Source organism: Malaclemys terrapin, chromosome 13 (assembly GCF_027887155.1).
Source record: "Malaclemys terrapin pileata isolate rMalTer1 chromosome 13, rMalTer1.hap1, whole genome shotgun sequence".
Lineage (NCBI taxonomy): Eukaryota > Metazoa > Chordata > Testudines > Emydidae > Malaclemys > Malaclemys terrapin.
This window is the reverse complement of record NC_071517.1, coordinates 42,855,471-42,880,659: the sequence shown is the minus strand read 5'-3', so window position 1 is coordinate 42,880,659 and position 25,189 is coordinate 42,855,471. Positions and strand designations below refer to the sequence as shown.

The 25,189-nt window shown below is 56.4% G+C and overlaps 1 protein-coding gene across 2 annotated transcripts; it reads left to right on the top strand.

Moving 5' to 3' along the window:
• Positions 1-937: 937 nt before the first annotated feature.
• LOC128847635 (zinc finger protein 271-like) lies at positions 938-24,989 on the top strand. Of its 2 annotated transcripts, XM_054047203.1 has the most exons (4): positions 938-1,505; positions 1,652-1,723; positions 1,907-3,624; positions 24,006-24,989. In XM_054047203.1, exons 1-4 carry the CDS (start codon positions 1,367-1,369, stop codon positions 24,789-24,791), a joined length of 2,715 nt encoding a protein of 904 aa, XP_053903178.1. In that variant the 5' UTR covers positions 938-1,366; the 3' UTR covers positions 24,792-24,989. The 2 variants fall into 2 exon arrangements, with proteins under 2 accessions (XP_053903178.1, XP_053903177.1); XM_054047202.1 differs by lacking the exon at positions 24,006-24,989 and having other exon boundaries at positions 1,910-4,805.
• Positions 24,990-25,189: the final 200 nt, after the last annotated feature.

The following is a 25,189-nucleotide window of genomic DNA, read 5'->3' as shown; positions in this document are numbered from 1 at the left end:
TGGCCGGGGCTGGGGTCCTGCCAGTGCGACTGGGGCTGGGGCCCCGCCAGTGCGGCCGATGCCGGGGCTGCTCCAGCCAGCGCGGCCGGGGCTGTGATCCCTCCCGCCAGCCTGGCGTGGGGCCGCCGGGGTTAACGGTGAAGGTTGGTTAACCGGTAAGCCTAATGCTTACTGGTTAACCTTTTATATACCCAAGCCATGCACACAGTCTCTTCATCTCCGCATCGCTCCACGTCTCTCTATTCCTCGCCACCTCCCCTCCCCTTCCCTTTCCATTGAGACGATCCCCGTCTAACTGACCCCTCCTCTGCAAAAAAAAAAAACCCAGCAACCCACCATGGCACTAGCGTTCAATTTGCCACCACCACGTTGTTCGCTCCGCTTGTGTGTTGTACCCCTTCTGCACACTGTGTCTGTCTGGTCTTTTTAGACAGGAAGGTTTATGGGGTAGTGAGTAGCTTTTGGTTCTGTGGTTGGACAGCACCTAACACGGGGGTCGGGGGGGCGGTCCATGTCTGGAGTTCCCAGGTGCTATGATAATAATAATAAATAACAGGTGGATTTATTTCAGAGCATTTGAAGCTAAACCTCTTGGCCTTTGTTTTGAGCAGGGACTGTGGAGATGGGGAGAACCACTTTTGCCATTTTAAAAATGTTGTCAGAGTTTGATCAATTCAAATTTTACATTTGACAGAGAGAATTTTTAGGTCAGGCGCTTTCCTCTTCGTCGTCTGGTGAAAATCTGTTTGGACGCAGATTTGTTATGAGAGTTAAGTGAATGTCTCTTGTGCGGGAACACAGATTATTTCCCCCTTTGATAAGGTTTGTTTCCTCGCGGAAGAGCTGAGCCCGGTAATGCGCACACATTTGTTTGGGACTATGTGAACGGTCCCATTAATGTTTAATTTAATGAGAGAGTTTGAAAATATCGTAGTCCTGGTGTGGGAGCGGCGTTGTGCTGGAATAAAAAGACAAAGGCCGGGATGTTTAAATTCGGGAGCCTAAATTTAGGCTCCTGAATCCATATTCAGGCACCTGGGTAAGTGGCCTATTATCAAAAGTTCTGGGCACTCAGAACTGAAATCCAGCAACGCCCGCTCGGGACCTGTAAAAACCAGGATTCTTATTCAGGATATGACTTGAGGAGGCGAACTTTAGGATGGTATTTTTAAAAATCACGTCTTGCGCGTTACATCCGAGTCTTGAGGTTCCGCCTGGAGGGAGCGCGCAAAGGGGAAATCGGTGCAAAATGGACTACAGCTGCTGCTGAAATGTCCCCATTTGCGCTTCTCGCCTGACAGGCTGCAGGATAACGTCCGTGTTTTGCTCCAGGTTGTTCCATTCTCCCAGAGGGCAGGAAAAGGGAATGGCTGCAGCAAAGGCAGTGACCTTCGAGGAGGTGGCTGTGTATTTCACCGCGGAAGAGTGGGCTCTGCTGGACCCCGCTCAGAGAGCCCTCTACAGGGACGTCATGCGGGAGAATTATGAGAATGTGACCTGGCTGGGTAAGTCACCATGGGCATTTCCCATCTACTGCAGGTCCTCGCTGGCGAACATAGGGCTGGGATCTTCCCAGCATCCTCTGTGTAACGAGGAAACCGGGAATCCGTAACCAGCCCTGATCTCTCCTGTTCTCTCTTCCCCGGGGCAGGATTTCCCATCCCTAAACCTGACCTGATCTCCCACATGGAGCGAGGGGAACAGCTGTGGATGCACCAAGCAGGTATTCCTCCCTTCCCCCATCCTCTGTACTGTGGTATCGATGCTGAAGCTCGCGAGTTTCCAGCTGTGGGGAGGAGTTTGGGGAAGATTCAGCTACTGACTGTTCAGATGATGCAAAAGCTTCTGCCTGTGTGACAAACCCAGCGCAGGGAGTGACTCATGCTGGGTTCTCTCCTTCCCCCAGCAGGTGATGGGACGGCCAGTGAGAACGAGGAGGAGAATCCCCAGCAGAGAGGCCCTGAGTTGGCAGAACCACACGGGATGTTCTCAGGAAGGTCCCAGGGGAACGTTTGCCAGGGAGAGGCTAGCGAGCGTCAGGGCAGGTCGGAGGAGCAGTGGGGAAACCTGCCCGTGCAGAGAGAGGGTAAATCCTCTCCTGAAGAGGGATGTTTCAAGAAACTCAAACAGCTCCTGGACCTTAAGGGGAAGCAGAACAGAGGGACGGGAAATGCAGGCGCTGAATGTGGGCAGGGCTCACGGGAGATGCTCTGTGCGGGAACCCCCCGGGAAGACGCATGCCACAGATGTGGGGGAAGCCTCCAGCAGAGCTCGGTGCCTCCAGAACATCCGAGCAGGACCGCCCATCGATGTCTCCACTGTGGGAAAAGCTTCCGCTGGAGATCACATCTTCTGAGACATCAGACGGTGCACAAGGGTGGGAAAAGCTCCAGCCCCAGCGCAGCCCGCGCCATCCAGCAGAGAATCCTCTCGGGGCAGAAACCCTGCCAGTGCCCCAACTGCGGGAGACGCTTTGAGCGGAGGTCGACCCTCATGGCACATCAGAGGCTCCACACAGGAGAGAGACCCTACAAATGCCCCGAATGCGGGAAAGGCTTCATGCAGCAGTCACATCTGACGCGGCACCGGGGGATCCACGCTGGGGTCAAGCCCTGTGTCTGTGCTGACTGCGGGAAGAGCTTCGTCAAGACCTGGAACCTGACCAAACACCAGCCCTGCCACTTGGGGCAGAGACCCCGTCAAAGTGTTGAGGGTAGGGGAAGCGTCCGTCTGCGCTCACACCTGTCTCACCAGGAGGGAGCTGACGGCACAGCCCTGCTAGAGCACGTCACAGCAGAGAGACCCTACCGCTGCCTCGACTGCGGCAGGATGTTTAGCCAGAGCACGGACCTGCTGGTCCACCAGAGTAACCACATGGGTGAGCAACCCTACCTGTGTCCCGACTGCGGGAAGGGCTTCAGCCGGCGCTCCAGCCTCACGGCTCACCGGAGAGTCCACACGGGCGAGCGTCCCTACCCGTGTCCTGACTGCGGGAAGGGCTTCAGACGGCGCTCCAGCCTCACGGCTCACCGGAGAGTCCACACGGGCGAGCGTCCCTACCCGTGTCCCGACTGCGGGAAGGGCTTCACAACCAAAACGGCCCTGAGCACTCACCACCGGAGCCACACGGGCGAGAGACCCTACAAATGCGCCGAGTGTGGGAAGAGCTTCAGCCAGAAGGTGCATCTGGTGCAGCATGAGAGGACCCACCTGCAAGGCAGACCCTACAAATGCACTAAGTGTGGGAAAAACTTCAGCCAGAATGCCTACCTGGCCAAGCACAGCCGGATCCACTGCGGGGAACGGCCCTGCGTCTGCATGTACTGCGGGAAGGACTTCGGCGATGCCTCTGCCCTGCTCCAACACCAGCGCACGCACACGGGGGAGAGGCCCTACCAGTGCACCGAGTGCGGGAAAAGCTTCAGACGGCGGGCGCACCTGATTCAGCACCAGAGGACGCACTCTGGGGAAAAGCCCTACGTCTGTGCTGACTGCGGGAGACGATTCACAGAGAGCTCCACCTTGATCAAGCACCGGCGGATCCACACCGGGGAGAGACCCTACAAATGCGAGGCGTGTGGGAAAAGCTTCCGCCAGCACTCCAATCTGGCCCAGCATGCCTGGGTCCACTCAGGAGAGAGACCCAGCCTAGACCACAGGGGCAGCCTTATGGATGGCATGGCCCCGCTGGAGTGCCACGCAGCAGAGAGACCCTACCGCTGCCTTGACTGTGGAAGGACTTTCAGCCGGAGCACGGACCTGCTGGCCCACCAGAGTAACCAAACGGGTGAGCAGCCTTACAAGTGCCCGGTCTGCGGGAAGGGCTTCTGTGTTCGCTTCAACCTGATGGTGCACCGGAGAGTCCACACGGGCGAGCGACCCTACACATGCCCCGACTGCGGGAAGGGCTTCAGCCAGAACTCCAGCCTCACGGCTCACCAGAGAGTCCACACGGGCGAGCGACCCTACCCATGTCCTGACTGCGGGAAGCGCTTCAGCTGGAGCTCCCACCTCAAATCGCACCGGAGAGTCCACACGGGCAAGCGACCCTACCCATGTCCCGACTGCGGGAAGGGCTTCAGCCGGAGCTCCCACCTCAAATCGCACCGGAGAGTCCACACGGGCGAGCGACCCTACCCGTGTCCCGACTGCGGGAAGGGCTTCAGCCGGAGGTCCAATCTCACAGCTCACCAGAGAGTCCACACTGGGCCAGCTGATTAAGGGCTGGGCAATACCCTTGGATACAGGTGAGACAATTACGGCGACGACCTATGAAATCCCGGACAAACCTTCCTGAATTTCGGTTTAACACCTCCGGGGTTCATGCAAATGGAGTTAAAAATGCAAATGTTTCTGTGCTACAGTGGATTGTTTGGAATCCATTGTCAAGGAGACAGGATTAATACAACTGCTGGGACGTACGCGGCACTTGGAAGGAACTTTTTGCAATGGGTGTAAAGTGGATTTTCTAGGAAATCCCTGTGGGTGAGGGGAATGCACGCCACCCTTTGGATGGTAAGCCCTGGGGAGAGAAACCAGTTGTCTGCTAATTACCTGCACCTGGAAACTCCCGCTCAGCAACCCCTGGACTGCATAAAGGGTGAGCTAAACATGTCAGAAGGGAGCTGAAGCTATGATGAGCTTGAAGGCACGAGACCCCTTTGGTGGGGCTCTGAAGGCCTTCTCCTACCAGAGCCCACATGAGGGTCGGGGTCAAATCTGGAGAGCTTATTCGCAAGCGTGTAGGCTCTGTGATTGGTTTGACTGTTTCCTCTGCAGTGGAATAAAATAGGCTTACACAGGAAGTGCTGTGTGGTACCTTTATAACTGGGCAATTCCATTGGGTACAATCCCGGAGGGGGAAAGCAAGCGGGCCCGTTTAGGCAACATGGGTGGCGGGTGGAGCCCCCCTCTGCTCCTTCCGCCCACGGCCCGAGTGTTCCCACCCCCCCGCCTGGAGGAGCCAAGTCCCCTCCCTGCTCAGAGGAGCCCCGGGCCAGCCAGAGCCCCCGCAGCTGCGCCGCACCTCCCTGGACCCCAAGCTGCCCTGTGGGAAAAGCTCTTGTCTCTTCTCTTCTGGAAGAAGAACCTGAGCTTTTGATATGCGCCATGTAGGTTCCTGGGGCAGCTGAGGCGGTATGTGTTACTCAGCTTCTGGGGTTCATCAGTAATCTCTCTTGAGTCAGGGAGATGACTGATGAATCCAGGAAGCTGAATAGCACATACCTGCGCCTCCTTGGGCCACCCCATAACCTGCATGGGGCATAATAATAAGCAAAACCTTCCCCTGCCAAAGCCTGTACCTGGTGTTCGGCGGCAGCAGCCTCCCCTGACGTATTATACGCACTGCCCATGTTAGGCCATCTGTCTATTCTGGGAATTACACAGTGAAGGCAGGGAAGTGTTTGGCCTGGGAACCCAGGCTCGGACTTTTGGTTTTGCCGGTGAGTGCTTCTCTCTGCCACTCCCAGCCCGTGTGAGCAGTGGGCGGGGCCTGCAGGGGAAGAGGCTGAGCGGGGCGGGGCCTCAGGGGAAGGGATGGGGCAGGGCAGGACCTTGGGACGGAGCCTCGGGGGAAGGGGCAGAGCAGGGGCGGGGCCTCAGGAGAAGGGGGCAGAACAGGGGCGGAGCGCCAGGGCCCACAAAAGATTAATCCGGCCCTGTGGGTGCTGAGGCACCCCCTATTTTTTTTTGGGGGGGGGGGTGCTTGAGTCTTGGAGCACCCACAGAGTCAGCACCTATGCCTGGGAACATCCCAGTCAGAAGGGAGAGAGACGCGGACCCAACACAGGTGCTGGCCACAGAGGGGATGGGGGCGGAAGGTTGAAAGCGGGTGCCCTCGCCAAACTGCTAAGGGGCAAGAGAGGTGCAGTTCATAGAATATCAGGGTCGGAAGGGACCTCAGGAGGTCATCTAGTCCAATCCCCTGCTCAAAGCAGAACCAATCCCCAGACAGATTTTTACCCCAGTTCTCTAAATGGCCCTCTCAAGGATTGAACTCACAATCCTGGGTTTAGCAGGCCAATGCTCAAACCACTGAGCTATCCCTACCCCTGAGCTGTGACCACTGGCTCTTTGACTGCTGTCCCTTTGGGAGTGGGGGCTGTTTGTGCCTGTACAGCACCTAGCGCACTAGGGTGCTACTCCATCAGAGGGGCTCCTCGGTGCTCTAATTAACTTCTCTGGGAGGTGGCGGGCGGCAGTAAGGATCAGGGAGGGGATGGATAACCAAGCGGGGAAGATGGGACATCACACTGAGGACTAAGCAGCAGGGTCCGGCGGTCAGGGCGTTGGGTTGGGCCCAGGACAGCTGGGCTCTGTTCCTGTTCTGTTGCTGACCTCCATGATGTCCAGGTGGGCCATTAATTAGCTGAGCACAGCGTGGTCTAACGTTTGACTGGATGGCATTTGTCTGTCTATGGGAATGGCAGGGGGGTGGGGAGCTACAGAGACCCGGGATAGGGGGGTGTATACAGATTTCCTGGCACGGGGGAATGAGGGTACACAAACCACTGAGCATGAGGAGGATGGGAGCTCATGGGGGAGCTTGGAGCTATGCAAGGAGCCTGCAGTGGGTGCTTTTCACTTGGCCTAGAGGAGCAACGAAACATGCAACCAAATGGATCCCTAGTGCCGACCCCCCTTCCGTCTACACACACATATCTGGGGCTCAGACCTTGGGTCCTAGGGCCCTGCAGGGCTGGAAGGGCCAAACCCAGCCAGGATCCAGGGTTCAAGACTCCGATCCCAGAGAGACTTTCCCAGAGGCCCTGTTTCAGCCCAATCCGGGCCCATTGGGGTGACCCCTCTTCCTTCAGGGCACACGACTCCGGGAGTGTGAGGACCCCAATGACCCATCGCCCCCCGCAACTCGCAGCCCAGAGCCCGGCCTGTTTCAGGCAGAACCAAGCCCATGGGGCCACCCCAGCCACCCGCCATTCTAAGAGGATGGAAAAGCATGGCCCCACGGGGGAGGTGGGAGACACTGCGACCCCACTACTCAAGGAAATCCCGGGATCAGAGTTTAGCGGGAGTTAATAAATCAGCTGTTGTGGTTACAGGGTGTCATCATGTTAACCCCTTCTCTGCTAGGGTGAACAGATGTCCCGATTTTATAGGGACAGTCCCTATATTTGGGGCTTTTTTTTATATGGGCTCCTATTACCCCCTACCCCCATCCCGATTTGTCACACTTGCTGTCTGGTCACCCTATTCTCTGCTGGCAGCCGCTCCCCCAGGAAAAGGCTGGTTTCTGCAGGGTCGGGGCTGATCCCAGCTGAGACTAATTATCCTCTGGGGGGGGGGGTGCATGGTGGAGGGGGGCAGTCTGTCATCCCCATGCAGGGCAAGGCAGGTAAGGGGATGTCCAGTGGGGTGACAGCGTCCTCTTCACACTCTGGCTTCAGTGCTGCTGTCTGGGGCGGGACATCTGGATTCCCAGCCCTTCGGGTGGGACTTGTCTCATGCAGGTTCCTTCCTGGGTATGGTTAGTTGAGGGGGCCGATTCAAATGTAACTGTGCAGTCAATCCAACCCATCCCACCCAGGAGCGAGCCGGGTGAGGTTCCACCTCGTGACACACAAGCCCGGGTAGTCCCCATCCCTGCTGGGCTAGGCCCCTGCTTACGGTGGCTGTATCAGTCAGTGGAACCCCCTGGGGGGGTCATTGGCAACCAGCCCCCTGAATTTCTCCCTGGAGGGGAGAAAATTCTCTTAATTGTGCTTGGTCTCCTGCCACCCCTCGCAAGTGTGGGAAAGTTCCCAGGGTTGATCTGCAAAGCTTCCGGCTCGCCCTGGCTCACGCCTCTCCTCTGCCGTGGTGGAGACAGGTGAATGCAGCCTTGCAGCTGTGAGCTCTGCTGAGGACCGTGCACATCCCATTAGATTTCCCCACCTCCCATCCAACCTGGTTTGCCTCATCCATCTGTTACCCCTTGTCTTTGACCTGTAAGCTCTTTGACTGTCAGCCACTAAGGACCTCAAGATACAGATTGTGGCGCATCAAGGACTGCGTTGGGAGGGCAAGCTAGCACTTCAGGTGGGGTGGGGGCTCTAGGGAAGCTTGCAGTCAGAGTCAGGCCAGAGAAAGCCAGCTTAGCGCAAGGGTGAGTTGTTCCTCGCTGTCTCAGAGAGCAGCCTGCTTTGTCTCTCTCTGGTTTTGGTTTGTTGTGTGTGAGCCATACTGAATTCTTCGAAATGAAGTTGTGTTACATGGCAACCTTCCACTGAGAGGATTTATGCTTTTATTGAACGTCTCGGCGTGTATGCCCAGAATATAACACAGAGAAGTGCCTAAGTCCCATTGAAATCAAGAGGGGAGACCGTGGTGTATCATGGGCGAGGCAGGCTGACCAGGGAGACAGGCCTAGAAAGGAGAATGGGAGCATGATGAGGCACCGCAGCAAAGATTTCCATTGTTGGCCAAAATGTTTTGGCATTAGAAATTTCCCTGAAAAGTTAAAAGTTTCCATGGAGGGGGAAAAAACCCCCAAAAGAAAACCCCATTTTCCAACCTGCTCTTCTGAAGACTGATTGACGTGGAGTCTCCAGTGCACCACGAGGTCAGTTCTCTGGTTGAAGCCGCTGCCTCAGTTGGGGCATGTATTGCGTCCAGGGCCGGCTCTAGGCACCAGCCCTCCAAGCACGTGCTTGGGGCGGCACTTTCTAAGAGGCGGCATTCCGGCCTCCCTTTTTTATTTTTATTTTTTTTGCTTGGGGCGGCATTGCTGGGAGCTGGCCCTGGCCCAGCCACTCGCCCTGCCAGCGGGAGCTGGGATCCGCGCCCCCTGCCCAGCCCGGCGGCGCCCTGTACAGCGCTGCCCTGGGGAGACTCGGCGCGGCAGCAGGACCCCATCTCCCTCCCTGCATCCCGGGCGCCGCTTCCCTTCCTCCCCCCCGACTCCGGGAGCCCCTCTCTCAGCTGCTGCAGCCCGGGCTGCGGCGGTGGCTAGAGGGGCTCCCGGAGTGTGTGAGGAGCGCGGAGGGAGAGAAGCGGCGCCCCCTGGAGCCGAGCCCGGGCTGCGGTGGAGGCGAGAGGGGCTCCCAGAGTCAGGGCCGCCGGGGGGGGGGGGCACGTGGGGCAATTTGCCCCAGGCCCCGGGTATGTCCAAGGCTTCCCCCGCCTCCGTCTTCCCCCATCCCCCGGCATCTCAGCCAGTAAGTGGGCGGGGCTGCAAGCTGCGGCCGAGCGGCGGGAACTCAGGCCCCGCTGGAGACACTAGGCGGCTGCAGCGATGTTTGGGAGAGGGGTAAGGGGCCGGGGCACCCTCGACCCCATCCCCCACAGCCCTGACCCCCAGCGCCGAGCCCAGCCTCTCTGAGCCGGTCACCCCCCGACCCCATCTCCCCACAGCTCTGAGCCCAGCCCCTGTGAGCCGGGTCCCCCCAACCCAGAGCCCAGCTCCCCCCGCAGCCCTGGGCAACAGCAGCACCACCCCCAGGCAGCGACAGCCCATTGGCACCACCCATCACCATCACCCAGCAACAGCCCATTATGTAATTGCAAATGAATACATCCCATTAAAGCATTTCATGTTTTCAAATGCTGGATTTAGCGTATTTTCAAATTATTACAAATTAATTTTTGAATCTATTTCACTGGTTATTTTTTACATTTCCAAATACATGTTACTATAGTATTGCAACTTTTTTTTATGGAAAGGGCCCCCGAAATTGCTTTGCCCCAGGCCCCCTGAATTCTCTGGGCAGCCCTGCCCAGAGTGTGTGAGGAGCCGGGGAGGGAGGGAAGTGGGGTCCCCTGGAGCCGAGCCCGGGCTGTCGTGGCGGTGAGAGGGGCTCCTGGAGTGTGTGAAGAGGTGAGTGGCCGCTGGGCTCGTCGGTGCTGAGCAGGTAGCCCCCCATCCGGAGATCCTCGCCTTCCCGCCTGCCGGGGCTGGGCCAGGGCGCGGTGAGGCTGAAGAGCAGCAGGTCCGGGGGGCTCTCCAGGTCCTCGGCTGCCAGCATGTCAGGGGTGAGGGCGGTGAGCACAAACTGATCCACCTTGGCCACCAGCAGCGCCGCAAAGCCCAGGGAGGGGCCGTGTTCTCCGCGCCGCCCGGCAGCCGCACTGCCACCTGGAAGTACTCCCACTCCATGCCGCCTACAGCTCCACCCGCATGGGGACAGAGTCATGGCTGGGCCAGGGCTTGGCCGCCGTGTGCTGGTAGCGGATCCCACGTTTGGCGGGGAGCCCAGTGCTGGGGTGGCAGGAGGTGCAGGGGGGGAAGAGAGAGCCCAGTGCTGGGGCGGCAGGGGGTGTGGGTGGGGGGGGCCACTGGTGGGCTGGGGGGGCAGCCAAAAATTTTTTTGCTTGGGGCAGCAAAAAACCTAGAGCCGGCCCTGATTGCGTCGCTTGCCAGCATGGACTCTCCTATGCATCGCAAGGTTGAAACGTAGGCTGAAGCTCTTCCCGCAGTACGAGCACCCGTAGGGCTGCTCGTCCATGTGGCCACACTGGTGGGAGAGCAGGTTGGCGCGTCTGCTGAAGGTCCTGCCGCAGTCGAGGCAGCGGTAGGGTCTCTCTGCCGCCCGGTGTTTTGGCAGGGCTGTGCCTTTGCAGCGCGGCCCCTCCTCTGGGGCCGGAGAGCGCTGGGCCAGGTCGGAGTGTTTCCCGCCCTTGTGGTGTTTGTCGGGCCTCTCTCCCGTGTGGCCCCTCTGGTGCTCGATCAGGGCCAAGGCGTCGCTGAATCTTTTCCCAGAGCTGGTGCAGACACGCGGCTTTTCCCCGCAATGGGCTCTCCCGGGCTGCTCCAGGGGTGCCTGCCAGCCGAAGCTTTTCCCGCAGTCGGGTCGCTCCCCCTCATGGGCCCTCTGATGCACAGTGAGTTTGGCTCTCCGGTTGAAGCCCATTCCACAGTCAGGACACAAAAAGGGGCGCTTGCCCGTGTGGACCCTCCGGTGCAATGCAAGGTTAAAACGTAGGCTGAATCCTTTCCCGCAGTCCGGGCACGCATAGGGACTCTCTCCCGGGTGGAATTGCCGGTGCTTCGTCCGGGCCGAGCTCTCGGCAAAGCGTTTCCTGGATTCTGGACGCGGGAAAGGTTTCCTCTGCAGGTCAGGGCATTTGTAGGGCCTCTCTCCCGTGTGGAGCCTCTGATGTGCCATGGGGGTCGACCTCCGAACAAAGCTTCTCCTGCAGTCGGGGCACTGGCAGGGTTTCTGCTCTGAGCGGATTCTCTGCTGGATGGTGAGGGCTGCGCTCTGATGTTGTGGAGGCACCGAGTTCTGCTGGGGGCTTTCCCCGCATCTATGGGATGCCTCTTCCAGGTGGGTTCCCAGACGGAGCATCTCTCCTGAGCCCTGCCCACATTCAGCGCCTGCTTTTCCCGTCCCTCTCTTCTGCTTCCCCTTAAGGTCCAGGAGCTGTTTGAGTTTCTTGAAACATCCCTCTTCAGGAGAGGATTTACCCTCTCTCTGCACGGGCAGGTTTCCCCACTGCTCCTCCGACCTGCCCTGACGCTCGCTAGCCTCTCCCTGGCAAACGTTCCCCTGGGACCTTCCTGAGAACGTCCAGTGTGGTTCTGCCAACTCAGGGCCCCCCTGCTGAGGATTCTCCTCCTCGTTCTCACTGGCCGTCCCATCACCTGCTGGGGGAAGGAGAGAACCCAGCATGAGTCACTCCCTGCGCTGGGTTTGTCACACAGGCAGAAGCTTTTGCATCATCTGAACAGTCAGTAGCTGAATCTTCCCCAAACTCCTCCCCACAGCTGGAAACTCGTGAGCTTCAGCATCGATACCACAGTACAGAGGATGGGGGAAGGGAGGGAATACCTGCTTGGTGCATCCACAGCTGTTCCCCTCGCTCCATGTGGGAGATCAGGTCAGGTTTAGGGATGGGAAATCCTGCCCCGGGGAAGAGAGAACAGGAGAGATCAGGGCTGGTTACGGATTCCCGGTTTCCTTGTTACACAGAGGATGCTGGGAAGATCCCAGCCCTATGTTCGCCAGCGAGGACCTGCGACCCGAGTAGATGGGAAATGCCCATGGTGACTTACCCAGCCAGGTCACATTCTCATAATTCTCCCGCATGACGTCCCTGTAGAGGGCTCTCTGAGCGGGGTCCAGCAGAGCCCACTCTTCCGCGGTGAAATACACAGCCACCTCCTCGAAGGTCACTGCCTTTGCTGCAGCCGTTCCCTTTTCCTGCCCTCTGGGAGGACGGAACAACCTGGAGCAAAACACGGACGTTCTCCTGCAGCCTGTCAGGCGAAAAGTGCAAATGGGGATGTTTCAGCAGCAGCTCTAGTCCATTTTGCACCGATTTCCCCTTTGTGCGCTCCCTCCAGGCAGAACCTCAAGACTCCTTTGTTTGGATGTAATGCACGAGACGTGATTTTTTAAAATACCATCCTAAAGTTTACCTCCTTGAGCCATATCCTGAATAAGAATCCTGGTTTGTACAAGTCCCGAGCGGGCGTCGCTGGATTTCAGTTCTGAGTGCCCAGAACTTTTGATAATAGGCCACTTACCCAGGTGCCTGAATATGGATTCAGGAGCCTAAATTTAGGCTCCCGAATTTAAACATCCCGGCCTTTGTCTTTTTATTCCAGCACAACGCCGCTTCCACACCAGGACTGCGATATTTTCAAACTCTCTCATTAAATTAAACATTAATGGGACCGTTCACACAGTCCCAAACAAATGTGTGCGCGTTACCGGGCTCAGCTCCTCCGCGAGGAAACAAACCTTATCAAAGGGGGAAATAATCCGTGTTCCCGCACAAGAGACATTCACTCAACTCTCATAACAAATCTGCGTCCAAACAGATTTTCACCAGACGACGAAGAGGAAAGCGCCTGACCTAGGAATTCTCTCTCCGTCAAATGTAAAATTTCCAGCCCCAAAGGTGCTGGAATTGGTCAAACTCTGACAACACTTTTTAAATGGCAAAACGTGATTCTCCCCATCTCCACGGCCCCTGCTCAAAACAAAGGCCAAGAGGTTTCGCCTGCATGTGGGACCCTTGACACGCTTAGAATCAGTCTGTATGTGAGTGTTCACGGAACTGACCCCTAAGTAAGGAAACAATTCTGATCAAAGGGGGAAAAAATTTCAGTGTGTCTGCCCAACAATCTTTTATTCAGTTCTGACAGCAAAGCTACAGCAGAACAGGTGTTTATGAGCCTACAAAGAGAAGGTGTCTGACTTGGTAATTCTCTTCCTGCCAACCGTAAAATTTTTTGTCCCAAGGTGACGGAAGTGTTGAAAAACTGACACAGGTTATAACTTGACCCGCCACCCCGGCCGCTTCTCAGGAAAAGGCTCAGAGGTTTTATCCTCAAACTTTGCCAAACTAAATTCACCCCCTGGGCAGAGACTTTCAGCCCGAAACATGAACCTAAGCAGTAGCACTGTGTGGGGCGTAAAACAGTGGCTCTCAACCTTTCCAGACGACTGTCCCCCTTTCAGGAGTCTGATTTGCCTTGTGCACCCTAAGTTTCACCTCACTGAAAAATGACTTGCTTACAAAATCAGACATAAAAATACAAATGTGTCAGCATGCTAGTACTGAAAACAATGCTTTCTCATTTCTACCATGTCATTATAAAATGAATTGATTGGAATATAAATATTGTTCTTACATTTCAGTGTATAGTCTATAGAGCAGGATAAACAAGTACATTGTCTGTCGGCAATTTTAGTTTGCACTGACTTTGCTAGTGCTTTTGATGTAGCCTGTTGTAAAACTAGGCAAATCTCTAGAGGAGTTGATGTCCCCCCTGGAAGATCTGAGTACCCCCACGGCAGGGGAGGCACGTACCCCGGTTGAGAGCCACTGTTGTAAGCAACTGGACAATTGGCTTCACAATTTCAGCCCAACCCTACCTGTCGGTGCCGCTGTGCACTCCAGCTAACGCAGATTCCAAGGAGTGGCTGTGGAGGAATTCCTTTCCCTGAGACCCGTCTGTGACTAATGAGAGGCAGAACTGGTTTGTCCTCTCTCTGCACCGACACCTTGTCCCCAGGAAAGCCAATCAGGCCAGGGATGACGCAGGGAGCAGATCTGGGCGGGCCGGGCAGCTGGGAACCACGCTCTCCACTTATTTATTACTTCTGCTGCCAGGTCCGCTCTCTCTCCCTTTCCCCTCTGGCTGGGAGATATGATCCCTGGCTTATGCCCATGGGGCGTTTGCTCTCCTGTAGCCAAGACCCAGAGTGGGTCAGGGAGGGCAGCAGCTCTGGGACTTGCAGAGGGGGGAGCAGAGATGGGGCTGTTGGTGCAGAGTCACTTTCCTGCCTGGCCCCAGCCCTTCCCCCCGGGTCTCCCTCTCACCTGCAGGAGTTGTTCCAGGGCTGCCCTAGGAGGCCAATTCCCCACTCTTGGCTGGGCCCGGAGGTAGCGCTCCTTCAGCCTCTCCCTAGCTGTACCAGCCCTGTCCAACCCAGGAAGTTCCGTCATCTCTTGATCAGATCACAGCAGGAAACTCGTGGCCAAGGGAGAGAGAGAGGAAGTAGCCCAGCCTTGCTTTGAGCTGTAACCCAGAGCCCTCTAGTGGGGGCAGATCTGGAAACCCTCTTCCCTGGCTCCTCCTAGGGGTGACCAGATGTCCTGGTTTTATAGGGAAAGTCCCAATCATAGGCGTGCGCAGCACATTTCATTAGGGTGTGCACCCAGGGAGTCCTGCCCTAGCCCCGCCTCCATCCATTCCCTCCTACTTCCCACCCCCTGACTGCCCCCCTCAGAGCCCCCAACCCCCCCTGCTCCTTGTCCCCTGACAACCACCTCCTGGGACCCCTGCCCCCCAGAACCCCACCCCCTATGTAAGCCTCCCTGTTCCTTGTCCCCTGACTGCCCCCTAGGATCCTACCCCCTACCTGTCCCCTGACTGCCCCGACCCTTATCCACACTCCTGCCCCCAGACAGGCCCCCGGGACTCCCATGCTTATCCAACCGCTCCCTGCCCCCTGACAGGACCCCCAGAACTCCCAACCCATACAACCCCCCGCGCTCCCTGCCTGCCCCAATCCATCTCCACACCCCTGCCTCCTGACAGCCCCCCCAGAACTCCTGACTCATCCAACCCTCCTCCCAGCTCCTTGTCCCCTGACCACCTCATCCAGAGACACCCCCCCCCCCAGGACCCTCCTTGCTCCCTGCCCGCCCTGACCCCTATCCATCCCCCACCCCGACAGACCCCGGGACTCCCATGCCCCATCCAACCCCCCCTGCTCCCTGACTGCCCTCTCCAGAGACCGCCCACTCCTAACCACCACCACCCCGGGATCCCACCCCCTATCCAACCCACCCTGCTCCCTGTCCCCTGACTGCCCCCACCCCTTATCCAACCAGGGCCGGCTCCAGGTTTTCTGCCGCCCCAAGCGGCAAAAAAAAAAAAAAGCCACGGCGGCATAATTGCGCCGCTCCACTCTTCAGTGGCAATTCGGCAGCAGGTCCTTCGCTCCGAGAGGGACTTGCTGCCGAATTGCCACTGAAGACCCAGACATGCCACCCCAATAGCGGCCGGAGTGCCGCCCCTTAGTATCTGCCCCCTACCTGCCTAAGGCTCTGGGATGGAGTTTGGGTGGGGGAGGGGGTCTGAGGTGCAGGCTCTGGGATGGAGTTTGGGTGCTGGGTGCAGGCTCTGGGCTGGGGCAGGAGATCGGTGTGCAGGAGGGGGTGAGGGCTGCAGGCTCTGGGCTGGGGGTGGAGGCGTAGGAGGGGGTGAGGGGTGCAGGCTCTGGGACGGAGTTTGGGTGCAGGTTCTGGGCTAGGGGTGGAGGCGTAGGAGGGGGTGAGGGGTGCAGGCTCTGGGAGGGAGTTTGAAAGTGGGAGGGGTGCAGAGGGAGGGGGTGCAGGCTCTGGGAGGGAGTTTGGGGGGCAAGAGGGGGTGTGTGGGAAGGGGGAGGGGGTGCATGCTCTGGGAGGGAGTTTGGGGGATGCAGGGGTGAGGGCTGTGGTGCTGAGGATGAGGGGTTCATGATGCAGGAGGGGGGCTCAGGGCTGGGACAGAGGATTAGGGTGCATGAGGGCTGGGGCTGGGGTTGAGGGGTTTGGGGCGTTGGAGAGGCTCAGGGCTAAGGCGGATGGGCAGGGTAAGGGCAGCCTGTCCTGCCACTGGGAATGGGGGGCACTAGGACCCTGGGCCTGTCCTGCCATTGGGAATGGGGGGCACTAGGACCCTGGGGCAGTTGAGCAGGAATGTGCTACACCAGTAGCACAGGCAGGCACTGGAGAGGCCTCACACTGCTTTCTTTCAGGCAGGGACGCTCAGGGGTTTGGGAGGGAGACCCGTGGGGGGGAGAGGGGGGGGGGCAGCCGGGGGCCGGCGGCTTGCTGCTGCAGGGAGAGTGGAGCCATTTGCCCACCCCTGCGTTAGGGTGTGCCCAGGGCTGCCCAGAGGATTCAGGAGGCCTGGGGCAAAGCAATTTCGGGGGCCCCTTCCATAAAAAAAAGTTGCAATACTATAGAATTCTATATTCTCGTGGGGGCCCTGTGGGGCCTGGGGCAAACTGCCCCACTTGCCCCCCCCCCACAGGTGGCCCTGGGTGTTCCTGTGCACACCCAGCACTTCCCGTGCGCACGCCCATGGTCCCAATATTTGGGGCTTTGTCTTATACAGGTGCCTATTACCCCACCCCGTCCCCATTTTTCACACTTGCTATCTGCTCACCCCATCCCCTCCCCGGGACAGACCCACGACCCAGAAGGGATCCGTCCATGAGCATTAACAGCTCCGTGCCCCCGGTGTTGAAAGTTGACTTCCTTTCAACACAGATGTGGTCCCAGCCCCTGCCCCGGAGCCAGCCTGCAGGTGCAAACTCTCAGATTGCTGCAACTCCTGACTCGGGGAGGCCCATGTGGTGCAGGTGTCGTCACCCACCTGTTCCATTCGCAAATCATCTCCTGGGTTAGTGCGTTCACCCTGTTAACACCCACGGAGCCACCGCCGTAGCCTCCTGCAAAACCCTCCTTAAGCCTCTCATGTGCCCTGGGACCTGCGAAATGCTTGACAGCAATGAGGCTGCAGGTGTGCGGAGACCACAGCCTATCGTGCTAAGCAGCGGCATTCCCGTGGGCTCCCTGGTCTGCCTGTCACGGATACGGATACAGAGATCAAGAGTAGCCAGTGTTAGGATGGTTCTGGCTAAGAAATAGGGTGACCATATTTTCCCAAAGGGAAAACTGGACACCCCCTGGGGTCTGTCCGAGGGCCCTCTCCCCCCTGTGTGCAGGGCTGGTCTGAGCACCCTGTCAACCCCTGCATGTGGGGCTGGCCCGAGGCCCCCTCTCCCTCTCCCCACGTGCAGGGCCAGCCTGAGACCCCCCTGTCGCCTGCCAGCACGTGGGGCCATCCCATCTCAAGCCGCTTTCCTTAGCCCTCCCTGCCACATGAGGGTGGTGCTGCCGCTTGCCCCCCCCCCCCCGCCATGTTCCTCCGCACCCCGCTAGGGCTTGCACCCCATTTTTTTTGGCCAAACTGTGCATTTGTCCCGTTCGTTCTTGTCAACTGATGACAAGTGCCAAGTTTTGCCCCCCCAAAAGTGTCAAGATGGCTGGGACAGGGCCTCTATTAGAGACCGAGCTGACAGGCAATGGAAAAGAGCAGTTTATTCTTGGTATTACCTCACATCTGCTACTGCAGGTTTCTGAGTCCTTCCTCTGACCCATCTGGGACCGGCCACTAGCAGAGACTGAACTAGGACCTCAAGGCTGAGCCCATCTGGCGATGCCTGTGCCCCTCATAGAAAAAGCATCACCTGTTGGCTCATACTGGCCGTGTCATTCAGAGGTGGCTTCAATACAGTCCCTACTTCCACAGCATTAGGGTTTTTTTGTCTGCAGCTCCAAAGCTGTCCCCACCAGAGGGCTCTGGCTGTGCTAAGGGCAGGCGGCTCCCTCGCTCCTTGTCTCTCTTTCTCCTCGGTTCAGCACAAGTTTCCTGGCTGAGACGGATGCAGCTGCGGCTGAGTAGCTGCTGCCCCCTCAGTGGGGTGTGGACCAGGGGGAGACCTTCATCCAAGCCCCCTCTGTGCCCACCCCAGGTGGGGACTTTCTCCGGTGGCTGGAACCAGCCCCCTGGGGCTCCCTGGACTCTGCCGACACCAGCTTCTGAGCCGGCGCCTGCAGGTGATGGGGAGACCTGGGGGAAAGGGCCGGGGCTGGGCAGGAAAGTGATGCCCCATCTCACCCCCCCCCCATTTCTGCTTTCCATGTCTCTGCCAGTCCCAGAGCTACGGCCGTCACCGACAGACATTCCCGGTCCCGCCAGCGAAGAGCCATAGGAATGGGTCAGCTGGTGCTTAATTTGTGCCAGGGCTGAGCCCTGGCACCTCTGGGCCTGGCAGTTCAGAGCCCCGACACCTCCAGTCCTGGCAGTTCAGAGCCCTGACACGGCACCTCCGGGCCTGGCAGTTCAGAGCCCTGACACCTCTGGGCCTGGCAGTTCAGAGCCCCGACACCTCCAGTCCTGGCAGTTCAGAGCCCTGACATGGCACCTCTGGGCCTGGTGGTTCAGAGCCCCGGCACCTCTGGGCCTGGCAGTTCAGAGCGCCGGCACCTCTGGGCCTGGCAGTTCAGAGCCCCGACACCTCCAGTCCTGGCAGTTCAGAGCCCTGACACGGCACCTCCGGGCCTGGCAGTTCAGAGCCCTGACACCTCTGGGCCTGGCAGTTCAGAGCCCCGACACCTCCAGTCCTGGCAGTTCAGAGCCCTGACACGGCACCTCTGGGCCTGGCAGTTCAGAGCGCCGGCACCTCTGGGCAGGGCCGGCTTTAGGCCAATTCCACCAATTCCCCCGAATCGGGCCCCGCGCTTAAGAGGGCCCCGCATCCAGTGGCAGGGCCGCCCAGAGTGGGGGGCAAGTGGCAGAGAATCCCTTCCCTGGCTAGAGGCACCTTTTTAATTTTTACTCACCCGGCGGCGCTCCAGGTCTTTGGCAGCGGGTCCTTCACTCGCTCCGTGTCTTTGGCGGCGGGTCCTTCAGTGCCGCCGAAGACTCGGAGCGAGTGAAGGACCCGCCGCCAAAGACTAGGAGCGCGGCCCGGTGAGTACAAGCCCCATGTGTTTTTTTTACGTGTTTGTTTTTTTTTTTTTTTTTTAGTCATCCCCGTTGGGGCCCCATCGAAACTGTTCGAATCGGGCCCCGCACTTCCTAAAGCTGGCCCTGCCTCTGGGCCTGGCAGTTCACAGCCCTGACACGGCATCTCTGGGCCTGGCAGTTCAGAGCCCCGGTACCTCTGGGCCTGGCAGTTCAGAGCGCCGGCACCTCTGGGCCTGGCAGTTCAGAGCCCTGACACGGCATCTCTGGGCCTGGCAGTTCAGAGCCCCGACACCTCCAGTCCTGGCAGTTCAGAGCCCCGGCACCTCTGGGCCTGGCAGTTCAGAGCCCCGGCGCCTCTGGGCCTGGCAGTTCATAGCCCCGACACCTCCAGTCCTGGCAGTTCAGAGCCCCGGCGCCTCTGGGCCTGGCAGTTCAGAGCCCCGGCACCTCTGGGCTTGCCACGGCAGTTATGCATGTAAAAAAATTGTTTGAGCCCCGACACCTCTTTCATTACAAATTAGCCTCTCAGGCCAAGGGGGAGGAGAGACCAGAGCAGAGCCATAAATGGGGAGAGAGGTTCCCAACTCCTAGATCCATTCACTTGGTTCTTTCTCTTTCTCTAAATCCTTATTGATCCATGATGCCGGATCCATCGCTCTAATTATTTTCCATAGATTCTAGTCCACTAATTTATCAATGTACCATCCCTCTAGAGCAGTGGATCTCAACCTGTTTACCATTGTGGGCTGCATATACAGCTGTCTGTATGTTACGTTAAGTGGGCCCCATCCACACAATAGATATACTACCTGTATGGCCCTGAGGATGGCACATGGGCCAAAGCTGTGTGCTGATTGGCTGCCAGCAGCCCACAGGTTGAGACCCACTGCTCTTGAGGGATTATCTCCTCAGTGTCTAAGCACTGCACATCAGGTGACCAGCTAGAAAGTGTGAAGAATTGGGACGGGAATGTGTGGGTAATAGATGCCTGTATAAGAGAAAAAAAAAACCCAAATTGGGACTGTCCCTATAAAATCGGGACATCTGGTTACCCTACCTGCACAGATGCATAAAGCATCAATGAGAAAATGTGTCCTTTTTTTCTCTCCTCCTAATGCCCAGTGGCGAGGGAGATAGTAAGCCACTGTCTGAATTATTTGTGCTACAGTAAATAAGGTTCTGTTGTGGGAGGCACTGCACAAACTCCAACCGTACTCCCGCGAAGACTCTAGCCCCAGCATCTGTTAACTCAGGCGAGGTGTGAGCATTGAAATCTATGGAAATCTGCTGAGTTTATTTACACGAGTCTTTCCAGGATCAGGGCCAGAGTTTGTACAGTGCCTGGCGTACGGGCCCCTCCGATGTTGTGTGGCGCAAATCGTTGCCCCAGTGAGTTTGCAATCGGAGAGGAAGGCAGGCAGGAGACAGATGAATGGAGGCCGTGGAGCAGGCCGGGTCACAGGTACAGGCAGAGAGTTGTGTCACATGTGGCTAGATGGTTTTGTCAAAGAGATGATTTTTCAAAGAGCTCTAAAATCCACACGGGTGCTCAGGCTGTCTTGAAAATTGCTGTGCATCATGAGGGCTGAGGGTAGGGTTAGCGGTGAGAATTTGGGGACATTTGATCCAGCGGTTCCTGAGATTAGGGGGAGCAGAGAGAGGAGGAGAATTAGGACACAAGAGGAAGGGTGGCCCAGTGGTTACAGCACCAGTTTGGGGCTCAGGAGTTCCCTGCTCCGTCATAGGCTGCATGTGACTTTGGGAATTAGATGGTAAATTCCTTTACAAATCTTGCCCACCTCCCAGGGATGTAGCAATGATAAATACACAGGGCTTAAATTCTCCCTGAGTATTTCCCAGAGCCCCAGGGCTTCGGCTCCATGGAAGGTACTGGGACTCCCATGGGTTTGAAAATAATTACCAGAGCTCTGTTCCAGTCAGCTCCAGCTGAATTTAAGTCCTGACAATGCATTAACAGTTGTGAAGTGCTTATATACTAGGCTCATGGGACACTATTAATAGCTAAGAGTCACTCCGAATGCTGGGGGAAGAAGGGAAGTTGCAGAGGAGTGGAATCAAATCACTATAACTTTTGTGCAGCCCCTGATTTTTCAACCTGATTTCTCCAAACTTTTCCTCAGATGCAGGGATCAATTCTGCGTCGCCACTGATAGAAAAGAAGGGGGGGATAGATACATGGCCAGGTGGCAACTTGTACTAGGAATGCACCTGCCTTGGAACATCATCTTGTCATTGCAGGTGTTGTCCTTTGAGGGTTCTTGTCAAGAAAACTCTTGGTCCAATGCATGATCTGGAGAGATCCCTCAGCAGGGAGTACCCTGCCCCAAGCTCCCCTAAGCTTGTCTTAGGGCACGGTTAGAACATGATCTTGGACTATTTTGTAGTCAGTGCAGACAGGGACAAGATGTGATCAGTATCAGGTCAGCAGGCTGTGGTTAAGGGTTTGTCTACATGAGGAATTTGACCAGAATAAATACCCCAGAATAGCTTCCTGTGTGGACATGCTTATCCTGGAAGAATTAGCTGGTATACTTCTTCCAGTGTAGACTAGGCCTACGTATAAGACGAGAGACAGACGAACACAAGGAAACAATGAGGCAAAAGCAGTCAGCATGATAGGTGGTGTTCTCAGCACACCAGCAGCCTAAACCATGTCAAGTTTGTAGCCTGGGAAGTGCCCATAAGGGACAGCCTTTACAACCATGTTAATAATGTTGTGCTAATTAGCAATCAATTAACTAACTAATATAGACAAGTCCTTTACACAGGTTGGGCCTGTGTAGCAGTAGGGGCCTGATTCTGATCTCAACTGCACTGATGTAAATTGGGGATATGTCTAGACTACGTCGTCGTAGCTACCCAGGCATAACCCTGTAGCGTAGACGCAGCTTGTAACAACGGAAGGGGGTTTTCTGTCAGTGTAGGAACCCCCCACCTGATGCATTCTTCCAATGATAGCTGTGTCTACACAGGGCCTTAGGTTGGCATGGGTTTTTTTTTCCACACCCCTGACCGGCATAGCTACACCAAACTAACTCTTAAGTGTAGCCCAGACCTTGGAGTGGTTCCATTGAAGTTGGCGTAAAGAGAGAAGCAAATCGTGGCATTCGAGTATTGGGGGTGGGGGGCAAATCCTTTTTAATAACCTGAGGCAATGTCTCCAATGCAAAAGAGTTGTGTTCTTAATTTGGATTCACTCCTAATTTCACATGACCTTGAAAATTCAGTTAGAACCCAACCACCTCTCTCTGTCTGTGATACTTTTGGGTTAACTGGGTAGCTATATGCTGTTCTACACTTCGAGAACACAAAAGGGAAACCAGTTTTCCAGCATGACCCTAATCAAACATAGCTTGTTTACCATTCCTAGGGGTAACAGCAACGGAGAACATCCTGTTCCTAAAGCCTGGGGTGCAACTTGAACTGCTAACCACAGTCAAAAGCCGAGTTGCTGTGTTTGCACTGCTGTTTTAACCTGAGTTAAGAACACATCTCCTGCTTTGTTCTGAGGACACACCCAGGGAGAGCAGTAGGCCAGGCTTCTAGGGCTCTCTGGTCAGTCTCAGGGGGGTTAGAAATGGCCAAGAGATTTAATCCTTGTGCTAGGCTGAATCACTAACTCCCGACTGTGTGTGGAGATCGCTGAATCCCTTACATGGACCATTGCACATCAGCTTCCACATGCTGGGCTTTGCGAAAGGGCATCTCCATGGGTGTTTCCTATTTGCTTCATGTTACATATCCTCTCTGGCAAACATAGGGGCAAGGTTTAAAATCCCAGCACCTGTGTAACAGGGACTCCAGGAATCTGTAACCAACCCTGATCTCGCCTGTTCTCTCTCCCCTGAGCAGGATTCCCCATCCTTAAACCTGACCTGCATGGCGTCAGGGGAAGAGCTGTGGGCACTGGATCTCCAGGGGAGGCACCAGCCCAGGTGAAGAACCAGTTAAACCAGCTCAGAGACCATCTGGGAGAGAAGCCCAGCGCTGGGATTCGCATTGAGCCCTTGTGAGCTTTTCCAGGTCTGCCCTTCTCAGGTAGCTCATCACCGAACTGGAAGGGACCTCGAGAGGTCATCTAGTCCAATCCCCTGCACTCACAGCAGGACTAAGTATTATCTAGACCATCCCTGAGAGGTGTTGCGAACACCTGTCCTAGTTTCAGGGCAAATGTTGCCTGGGGCTTTTTACCCTTTCTGCCTGAAAGCAGCTACCAACCCTCGCTCTGCCTATTGAGATAGGAAGGGAAGCAAAGCAGGATGGGTCCCCTCTGGTGAAGGACTGGGGGATGGTTTTGTCCAGGTTCCCCACTACATTATCTTGGTATAATAGATTCTAAAGCCAGAAGGGATCATCTAACCTGACCTGCATAGCACGGGGCAGAGAATTCCACATAGGAATTGTTTTTTTTTCGCCCTCTTCCTCCCCTGGTTGGGGGGGGAATGTCTTATGTGTGGATTTTCTCCATAAACCAGGGATGGCAACATGTGCGAATGAGAAGGCAAATCTACCGTGGGGAAGCCCTGAGTCCGCAGAAGCCGAGAAAGCAGAGGGGCACATTTGCCCAAGAGAAGCCAGTGAGAGTCAGGGTGGGTGGGAGAAAGAGGAGGAAGGAAATCTTCCAGGGGGGAGAGAGGATAAATCTTTTCCCCAAGGAGGAGACGTAAGGCAACTCTGGGTGCAGCAGAGAGAAGGGGAAGGTGATGGGTCCAGGGAAGGATTCACGGAGAGTGCCCAACCTGATGCCCAGTGGAGCACCCACAAGGGAGAGAAATGCCACCAGTGCCCTGACTGTGGGAAAAGCTTCAACCGCAGCTCGACCCTTAGTGCCCACCAGAGGATCCACACCGGGGAGCGTCCCTACATATGCCCGGACTGTGGGAGAGGCTTCACGCAACTGGCTCACCTGACCCAGCATCGGGGGACACACTCGGGAGAGGAACCCTATCGCTGCGCCGACTGTGGGAAGGGCTTTGGGGTCAGCTCCCGCCTGGTGGCGCATCAGAGGAGCCACACGGGCGAGCGCCCCTACAAATGTCCCGAATGCGGGAAGAGCTTCCGGGTCAGCTCAGTCCTGGTGGTGCATCAGCGGATCCACTCCGGCGAGAGACCCTATAAATGCACTGATTGCGGGAAGAGCTTTAATGTCAGCTCCAACCTCATTAAACATCGGAGGATCCACACGGGGCAGAAGCCCTACAAATGCACCGAGTGCGAGAGGAGCTTCAATGAGAGCTCAGCCCTGATTGCCCACCAGCGGCTGCACAAAGGGGAGCGACCCTACAAATGCCCTGACTGCGGGAAGAGCTTCAACGTCAGCTCCAACCTCCTGGAGCATCAGGGCACCCACAGGGGCCAGAAACCCTACAAATGCCCCGACTGTGGGAAAGGATTTGCCCGCAGCGCCCACCTCTCACAGCACAGCCGGACTCACACGGGTGAGCGACCCTACAAATGCGCCGAATGTGGGAAAGGATTTGCTGTGAGGTCCCATCTGGCCCAGCACTGCCGGGTCCACACTGGGGAGAGACCCTACAAGTGTGCTGACTGCGGGAAGGGCTTCACGGCCCGTTCGTCCCTGACCACCCATTCCCGGACTCATACAGGAGAGCGACCCTATAAATGCCCTGAGTGTGGGAAAAGCTTCAATCAGAACTCGCACTTGGCTCAGCACTGGAGAACCCACTCAGGAGAACGACCCTATCACTGCCCTGACTGCGGGAGAAGCTTTGGGGACAGCTCTGCCCTCATTAAACATCAGAGAATCCACCTGCAAAAGAAACCTTGTTAATGCCACCCCGCAGTTACTGGAAGAGCTTTGCTTGGAACTCAGCGCTTATTACTAGAACGGGGCAGGTAAGGGCTTTTTCAGGGAGCTGGGAATTCAAAAAGAAAAAAAAAAAAATCATGTTGAGTTGATCCCAAGAAGTGTTCCAACATTTGTTGGGGGGGATGGAAAAGTTGAAAATAAAAAGCATTTCAAGTTGAACTCTTGTGCTACATGAAACATTTCATTAGGATTTTGAGTGGCTTTACCATCTCTTTTAAAATTAAATTGAAACATTTCAAACCCCAAAATAATTGATTTGAAAAGGTTGAATATTCTGGCTTTCAGATTTTTTTTTTTTTTTGACAGGAGCAGCTGAAACAATTCAATGAAACAAACATTTGCAAAACATTTTGAAGTTA